This window comes from Bufo bufo, chromosome 5, assembly GCF_905171765.1.
Source record: "Bufo bufo chromosome 5, aBufBuf1.1, whole genome shotgun sequence".
NCBI lineage: Eukaryota > Metazoa > Chordata > Amphibia > Anura > Bufonidae > Bufo > Bufo bufo.
Window position 1 is genome coordinate 438,990,000 of NC_053393.1, and position 9,884 is coordinate 438,999,883.

The 9,884-nt window shown below is 41.6% G+C and overlaps 1 protein-coding gene across 1 annotated transcript in view; it reads left to right on the forward strand.

The window, feature by feature from the left end:
* Positions 1-9,884, forward strand: part of RFTN1 (raftlin, lipid raft linker 1) — a 376,685-nt gene that overhangs the window by 338,998 nt on the left and 27,803 nt on the right. Inside the window, exon 8 of the mRNA XM_040433534.1 lies at positions 4,442-4,545. Coding sequence (XP_040289468.1) covers positions 4,442-4,545 — 104 coding nt within the window. The remainder of the gene's footprint in view (positions 1-4,441; positions 4,546-9,884) is intronic.

The window sequence follows — 9,884 nt, forward strand, 5'->3', positions numbered from 1 at the left end:
AATGAGAAGCAACTATTTGCTTAGATGAATCCAGGTGGTGACTTTTTTTTTTGGGACAGGCAGTGTATATATTATATACACACACACACACACATACTACTTTAGCAGTCTCCTAATTTGGAACCTGCTAATGAAGAGACAGTGTCCTTACATGATCTCAGGGGATTAAAAATGGGATTTTTCAGTCATGCAACCTGCATATTTACACTGTTCTGTCTGTCATCCAAATATCATTTTTGGGAAAAAAATATTTGAAAAAATATAAGACATGAAAACATTCACACTTGTTCCTATTCCAAGCTGTTGTGTGGGAGGTAATAGAGAAAGCTATTTTCCTTGTCCCAACGGCTCTTAATCTGTCAAAAAACAAAAGGCGTATATGTGGAAGAAGGTTTAAGCCTTGCAGGAGGTCATGAAGCTGCCCACGGCTAGAGACAAGAAGATAATTTGTTACACTAACAAGTTTAAAATCGTGACATGGGTCACCCAAAGACCACAGGCTTTGTAATTTTCCAACAAGCTTTTACCTCCCTCGTAGTGTCAAAAGATAATAACATGCTACCACACCAGTCATTTAAACGCTTTCTTTACTTGCTTTTTGCCACTGCTGACTTGTCCAACACTATAAATAAGATTTGAAAGAGCGATCAGAGCCATCGGCGGGGGGCTTCCACAATAGCTGGAATCGTACAGTTAAATTATATACCCCACACAAACTAAATGTTGTGATTGTTTGGAAAACTGTGGTCACCATTAAGGCATGTTTTATTTTTATATATATATATATATAATGTGTGGGTGTGACATCATGTGGGTGAAGTTCACCTGCTTCACTGATAAAGCTGTGTTCTGCAGATCCTACTACGTGATTCACAGATTTATTTTTGTGCCTGGATGTATATGGACAGGTGCTGTATACACAGAGGAGCATTGGCTGATTTGCCCTTTTCCCTAAATAAGTGGTTTCTTAGAATAGACTAGGATTGCACATTTCTAAACGAGTTCTGTTTATTTCCATGCGTTCATTCTTCTTCACGGCTGGTCCTTAGAATAATTGCTAGTTCGTGCTGTGTTAACCTAAAAATGTACTTCTGCCTCCTCTTTGGAAAACACATATGAAGAGGTTTTCACGATTGGTGCAAGGGAACAGTTGCCGTTAGCAGGTTGCAGCTTTTTTATATTGCTAGGAGGCTCTGAAAAAGAAGAATTTGAATGGGATCGGTTACTGTAGGTAACAGTTCCAGTTTTGGTAAATCTTCACCATATATAAGAGCCCGCCCTAGTCTGTTTCATGCTATATTATGTATACGTCTTACAGGTAGTGTGTGAAAGCAAGGTATTGTATAGAATGCCTAGCATTTTTTGGGCAAAATATGAAATCATTATTTCACTCCTACCTTTATATACTTTACCTACAGATTTTATAAAATGCCTAGTGATTCTATAGAATATCAAATAATAGGTTTATGGTTAGGGTTAACCGTAATAATATGGTTAGGCTAGTTTCACACCATATTATTGACTATAATTGCCGGACAAAAACTGGTTCCCGGCATTGTCTGCTAGAAAACACCGCCCCAGGTGTGAAAGACACCATAGATTAATAGGGTTAGCCCTAATAAATTTAATAAATGGAATTCAAACTTATTGTAAGGATATGTTCACATGACAGATTTTAAAAAACCGCTTGCAAAATTCAGCGTGGACTCTACTGTTTTTTTGTTATTCTTGCATTTTTTTCAACAAGTTTTTTTTAACGAATAGGTGTTTACTTGAATATAAAAACTGCATTTTCAGCTCATAGTTATTGACACCAAAAACATACAAAAAATATGTGGACACGTACAAAGCAGTTTTTTGACCCTTCACATTTTTTCCAGTGGGAGATTCAGAGCGGATTCTGTCCCAAGATAGGGCATGCTATTTTTTTCCATGCTTCTTTTTTCCACATGGAAGCAACTGCTGCTTCCCATTGAAATGAATGGGAGGCTGTATTGCAGTGTTTTTTGGGAGTTTGAGGTGGAAACTTGCCAACAGTGTGAACTGGCCTTACATTATTATTATTTATTATTAAAGCGCCATTCATTCCATAGCGCTGTACATATAATAAGGGGTATACATACATACATAATACAGACAATTGCACTAAGCATAAACAAGACGAGCTACAAACTACATGTCCGTGATTCTTCTCCAGTGGCATTTGGCACAAACACACTAAAGCCGAGGATGGTACACCTCACTTCACTGTGCATACACGGCACATCAGGTGAGGTTTACCATCATTGGCACAGTGTGCATGTGTCCAGTGCCGCTCAAGAAGAGTCCCGGATTCTTCTAGTGGTAAGTTTAAATTTCATTTTTCTTTCTGTTTACAGGAACAGATGGGTTTTTTATGGGCAGGTTTGGGGCCCTAAACCCCAGCAACACAACAGCATGTTGGTGGTTTAGTGGCCCCAAACCAGGTGATTAAGAATCTGAATCTCTCCTTTCAGTTACTGTACACTGACATAATATTGTTCTGAAAACAAGAAGAGAGGTAGAGAGGTACATTTGTTTTTTTTTCCTACAGAGGACATTTTTTGTTGGTTAGCTGTACAAAACATTTTAATCCCACTGGATGCATTTGATAGCCTAAGTGATTTCACCATAGAGCTCAAGGGACAACATGATAAATAAGGCTGTGGGAAAAGCTTGAAAGGGTGCATGAGAAGGCAGTCTTAAATACATCCAAAGTTAGACATGCAGCAAATATAAAATATAGGAGTAATTCCATAATGGATAACCTGTAACTGAAGCATCTTAAATAGGACCTTCTTATAAATCTATATTTTGCCATTCTTCTATTTTTGCTACAAATGTATGGATAAAGGTACAGATGGGTGTTACCAGTTGGGGGGGTTGTCCCTGCACTGTCGAGCGTTGTCCGGTAAATGCTGCCAATGACACCCCCCCAACTGGTACCACCCATCTGTACCCATTGCTGTGGCCAGTGTTTGACTGAGCAGGCGTCTCCTGCCATTTCCTCTATGATGAGTCTGGACCAGGATGCTGAGAGCAGCCGGGACCTGTAGGCACCAGAAGTAAGAATTCAGTTAAAGGGGTTTTCCGACAGTTATTTGAATAGGTCATCAGTATCTGATCGGTGGGTGTCTGACACCCAGGGCACCCGCCAATCAGCTGTTTGAGAAGGCACCAGCGCTTGCAGTAGTGCCGCAGCCTTCTCTCAGCTTACTAGGCACAGCGTCGTAACATTGTACAGCGGTTGTGCTTGGTATCACAGCTCAGCACCATTCACTTTAATGGGACCGAGGACCCCCACCGTAACTAGTAACCAGAAAGCGAATTTATGTTGCCTCATTTTGAAAATATATTAAACTACTTTCACATCTGAGTTGTGCTGTTTGGTTTTGAGATCTGGCACAGGCTCTCAAAACCGCAGCACAACGCTACAGTTTTGTCCCTATTCATTGTCAATGGGGACAAAACTGAAAAAACCGGAACGTAGTGCACCAGAATACATTCCGCTCCAACACAAAACCGCTGCAAGCAGCATTTTTGTGTGCAGCATGGGAAACTGAAGAAGCCGGCACAAAAAACCATGTAAGTCAATGGTGCCGCATCCGTTTTTTTCGGACACTAAAAAACCTGATCCAGCTCCCATTGACTTACAATGGCTTTAGTGCCAGATCCGGTTTCTTCATTTTCGGTATAATACAACTGAATCCATTCAGAACGGATGCAGCTGGTTGTATTGTAATAACTGAAACGTTTTGCTGTGGTTTTGAGATCCCATGCTGGATCTCAAAAGCGGACAGCAAAAGTTCAGATGTGAAAGTAGTCTTACACCAATCAAACGAAGGCTCTGTTCGCACACGTTTGGCTTCCATTTAGAACAGTCAAGCACTGTGAATTTGTGACACATCTCTTGTGCAACTGATCCAAATGGAGACTGTTTATGAGGGTCATCAGGGCTCTGCTGAGGCTTCTCCTGTTTTGATGGCTAGAGAATCACCTGAATGCTGCATTTTTCTTAACAGTAAGGAAAACTCTGGCCGTAGTTCTTTCATTTTGCTTTCCTCTGGTTGCGAGATTATCCTATGCACATTGTGCTTTGCTAGTCTGAAACACTACCCCTGCTCTTGGATGGACCAGTTCCGCAGGTCCCTCGCCTCGAGAGAAGGGGTTTGTGATTCAGAAGCTTGCTTTAAAAACCTGGGAAGCAAAAAAGCACTAAAATTAGAATCAATTTTTTTTTTAAAAACTATGAAAAACAATGGCTGATGGCCTGATGTTACCATGTTTATGAACGAAATTTTAGAGGATTACCCTCACACAATGAAACATGCAGATCAACCTGGCCTTTGTCTTAATTATGAATTTTGTGTGTGGACATGTTTGTATTCTATGTGTAATATATCTTTTTTCTCTTATTTTGTAGGGCTTTGATGTGCAGGCTGACTATATGCCCCTCTTAACATCCCTGGCAGTGTATGGATGGCAACTCACATGTGTCCTTCCGACGCCTATTGTAAAAACCAATAGGTAGGTATCACTATGTGACCAGAGAGTGTTGTAAGGCACTCATGTATGTATTTTATATGCACAAAAATCCTTTCAGAGCCATATTCCAGGAAACACAAAGGCTCAACAAGATTTACTTACTCTCTTCTTGTTATTGTAAGTAACACCATTCCTACTTTTCCTTGGTATGTAATGCTAATAACAATGGCCTGCAGAACTCTTTATGCTATGTCTATGACTAGATTATTACCATAGTACTTCTAATAAATTTTCATCCCTTTCAAATGTTACGTATATCAGCAAAGGACAGGTGTTAAATTGAAAGAGATCCCGAAAGCCTGTACAGGGTTAGACCCAGGCAGACCAAGCTGAGCCTCCCATAGACTGAAATAAGCTGCAGTAGGGAGCTAAGCACGGCATGTGAGCAGACCCGAGGCTGCTGAGCTCCTCTGCATTATCGGCAAATATATCCTGTAAACGGGCGAATATAGCTCACAAACAACCCCTAATCTACCTCTGGGCCGTTACTGACCTGTCCGGTGCGCAGCAGGGCCGAAAAATCGCGGCCATGAAGATAAAAAAGGACGCCAAAAGCGGGGACAGAGATATTCAAGATGGCGGAGCGGCAACCCCAGGCCGACAGAGCCGCTTGGGGGAGGTGCAGAGAGATACAGCGGTGAGGCTGGAGAAGTATGCCAGGACACCGATGTCACAGAGCACCAGGGGTATGAATAAAAGGCAGACACAAATGTCAGAAGAATCGCTGGCAGATGATGTGGCTGAAAAAGAAGCTGCTGCAGGGGCGCACAGTACTAAATCCAACAGGTACAATGCCCTGCAGTCAGAAGATGATGACATCGACACAGGGGAGCAGGACTCTGACTCTGATGAACCCACCCTGAAAGATGTTATGCATGCTATATCAAAGTGCGGCAAATCACTGAATGCTCTCACTGTGCAAGTGGGTGCTATAAAGGAGGATGTCACTATAGTCCGCCATGACATGAAAAAGTTGGCAGAGCGCACCTCAGCTTTGGAGGAAAGAATGGGAGCAGTTGAGGATGCCATACCACCCATGAAGCGTGATGCTACAGAATATATGCGACGTCTAGACATTATTGCGGCTAAACAAGATGACCTAGAGAACCGGTCACGCCGTAACAATATAAGGTTGGTGGGAGTGCCTGAAAAAACCGAAGGGGCTAATCCTACAGACTTTTTTGAAACCTGGTTAAAAGAAAAATTTGGGGAGGCGGCGCTGACACCACTATTTGCGGTCGAAAGGGCTCATAGAGTTCCGACTCGCCCGTTGCCCCCAGGCGCACCCCCGAGACCAGTCTTGATGAAAATATTACACTACAAGGACCGGGACATTCTACTGAGAAAAGCCAGAGATGTGGCTGACCTTACCATTAACGGGCAGAAGGTGGCGGTTTTTCCAGATTTCTCTCAGGAAGTGCAAAAAAGAAGAGCTAAATTCCTGGACATTAAACGTCGCCTTAGGGCGTTGAATGTATCCTATTCCATGATCTACCCAGCCAAGCTAAGAATTGTCGCACTGGGAAATACAACATTTCATGAGGATCCGAAGGAGGCGCTGAGATGGCTGGATCGACATGAACGGCAATTGGCGGAAAACAACAGATGAAATTATCCGAGATGATAAAGAACATGCTCCCGTGTGGGCATACTTTTTGCTCATCATCTGGCAGAATGAGTATATATGGGCGTGATTGGAGGGTATGAATGCTGTAATGGTTGCATAACAGTTGTTATAAGGTTGAAATATGCATCAGAGTATTTAGCAGGTTTCAGTAGCCCGTTAATATCACTATATATGAAAATGCAGAGGGAGCAAGTAGACCTATAAGGTAAAGGAGGGATTTATACTACATAAACAATTTAAGTGTTGATAAGTTTTTAGGGTTAGCCAACCCAGTTACTAAGGGTAAAGTGCTGACCAGTGCTAGGCCTCAGCAGCGGGTGCTGTTTTATCCCACGGGCCAATCAAACGGTGTTGTAGTGGGGACTCGTGGAGGAGGTTGAAGCACTAACCTTGTCTTTTTGGAGACAAAACTGTTAAAGGGGAAGTTACCAGTTGTTTGTTCAGATACTGCGACCATGATAGTTCAGACTAACTATGTTAGAGCTTGGTTTGTATACCATACACCAGAGAAATGTCTTGATATGTCTTATATTTATATAGGGTTCTACCCGATGAATATGTGTGCAACGTGTAGAGATGGCAGGAACAATTAAATTTGTTAGTTGGAATGTCAGAGGGGTAAAAGATAACAACAAGAGAAAGGCAATATTGGATAGCATGAGGCAATGCCACCCCGTGATCGGTTGCTTACAGGAAACACATTTGTCTAAAGAACAGACATCGCTGCTCAGTCCTCGTTGGGCGGGGCATTGTTTCCATGCTACCTATTCCACATATGCAAGGGGTGTGAGCGTTCTCATACACAGGAATATACCATTCAAATGCCTATCCCAAAAAATAGATAATGAAGGGAGATTTATTTGTTTATATTGTACTGTATTTAATACAAGATGTGTTATAATAGGAATGTATATACCGCCGCCGTATTCCCCTACTGTGCTCAGAACTGCTCTGGGTTTTATGACGGATCTACCAGAGGTCCCGGTTTTAATGTTAGGAGATTTCAATACGGTAATACATACTGATATGGATAGAATGAGTGGGGGTCCACAATCTGCGGGGGGTGGTGTCACTCAGTTTGGCAAATTAATTCAGGAGGTCTCCCTGTTGGATTACTGGAGGATGAAACATCCACAAACAAAACAATATTCATGCTATTCTACAACATATGGTTCCTTGTCAAGGATAGATATGATATTGGGTAATGAGAGCATGGGACAATATGTCCAAAAGGTGGAATATCTCCCACGAAGGATCTCAGATCATTCCCCAGTAATGGCAACGGCTGACTTTCTTTCTTCCCAACATAAAGGCATTAAGGTATGGAAATTCAATCCGTACTGGCTGCATATACTTCCAGATATTGGTGGAATAGGGGAGAAATTGGAGGAATTTTTCACACTTAATAATCCATCAGCCCCCAAAATGATAGTATGGGATACAATGAAAGCTTTCTTAAGGGGGTTATTAATAGCTGACATAAATAAAAAGAAAAATGAATCCAGGTTTAATGTACGTAGACTAATGGCTGAGGTGGAAACAACAGAAGCAGAGTACATTGTTTCACCGGACGTAACAATGGAAAAGAGATGGCGGGAGGCACAACAAAAATTGAACGACAATCTACTACAAACTGCACAAAATAAAAGGTTCTTTTCAAAACAATCCCATTATGAAGAAGGAGAGAAGGCAGGTAGGATGTTAGCATTAATCTCTAAAGCCCAACAACAAACAGCATACATAGCGGCTCTTAGGGATAGGGAGGGGAACATACACACATCACCAGAGTATATACTGAAAATCATGCACACATTTTATTCTTCTTTATATGAGACTAAGAGGCGTGCACCGGATGACGATTTGCAGGGCTTCCTACACCCGTTACATTTAAATGTCCTCTCTGAGGATCAGAGGAATATGCTTGAGGGGCCTATAACATTAAAAGAAATGGAGTTAGCCCTCACTGATATGGCCAATAATAAAGCCCCCGGCAAAGATGGGTTACCGGTGGAAATATACAAGTCTTATGCTTCAACACTTTTGCCTCAGTTGTTGGAGGTGTGTGAAGAAGCTAATGGTTTGGGTACATACATACTGACCAAGCTGGCTTTATGCCAAATATGTCCACAGCGGTGAATATTAGGCGTCTGTTTTTAAATATTCAGGCAGGTCATGTTCACACCTCGAATGCGGCGGTCGCATCTCTTGATGCGGCCAAAGCATTTCACAGCGTGGAATGGCGGTATTTGTGGTCTGTACTCCAGAAGATGGGCTTTGGCCCAGAGTTCATAAAATGGATACAGTTATTATATGCTAGTCCTAGAGCGTCCGTAAGAGTAAATGGTAATTTATCAGACCCATTCAATATTTATAGGGGGACTAGGCAGGGGTGCCCTTTGTCACCGCTATTGTTTGCGATGGCGATAGAGCCGCTAGCTGAAGCCCTTAGAAGTGCAGGTCTAGTAAAAGGTTTTCAATATGGGAATCTTATAGAAAAAGTCGCATTATATGCAGACGACTTGTTGTTATTTTTGGAAGATTGGGAAACATCCCTTTCGGAAGCTATTAAGATTATAAATTACTTTGGCCAACTATCTGGATTGACCATAAATTGGTCAAAATCTACTGTAATGCCTTTATCTAAAACAGTGAATCCGTCTTTGCTAGTGTCATCGGATCTCAAAGTTGTTACATCCTTTACGTACTTGGGGGTGAAAATATCTACTGATACTCGAGAATATAGTGATCTGAATCTAGTACCCCTACTTGAAAAGTTCAGGAGTAAAATGCAAGCATGGACTAAGTTACCCCTTACGTTGATTGGCAGAGCCAACCTTATTAAAATGATTCTTATGCCCCAACTGTTATACCTCGTCCATAATGCTCCAATATGGATTCCAATCCGTTTTTTCCACAAGGTTAATACAATTTTTAGGGATCTTATATGGAAACGAGGTGTTCCTCGCATAAAACTAAATACATTACAGAGGCCTAAAACGCATGGGGGACTAGCTATACCAGACCCTTGGGTGTATTATGTCGCAGCCCAACTGCAGCATATCAGGGGTTGGGGAGACAGTGAAAACCTAAACAAGACGGGAAAAATAGTGAAACACCTTATAGGGAAAAAATGTTTGCTATCAGCCTTGGAGGAGGGTACTTTTTATGATAGAGGTGCGCAATATCAGATATTGAGAGTGATACACAAAATATGGTGGAAAGCCAGGTCTATGGCTAAAATATCGGGATATACAAAATATACACCAATATGGCCGAACTATATGTATAAAGAAGTAGGTAAAGTGTCAGAAACAAAGGGGTGGGAGAGGTATGGTCTTAATAGAATGGTTCAGTTATTCTCTAATAACAATCTAAAAGAATTTGCACAACTAAAACAAGAATTTAATATACCACATAACTCTTTTTATCTTTATCTTCAGCTCAGACATGCTATACGATCGCAAATAAAACATGAAAACATTGTTCAGGCACCAAAGCATAGTATTATAGACCTCACCACAACGCAGGGGAGCACAAATGGGGTAATAGCTCTTCATTACATGACCCTGATGGAAGTGCAGTATAAAAATAGGCCGTTAGGATTATATGGGAAATGGAAGTCTGACATTGGAGATCTAACTGAGGACTTATGGGATGAAGTAATGAAGAATTTTCAAACCATAGCAGTGAGTGA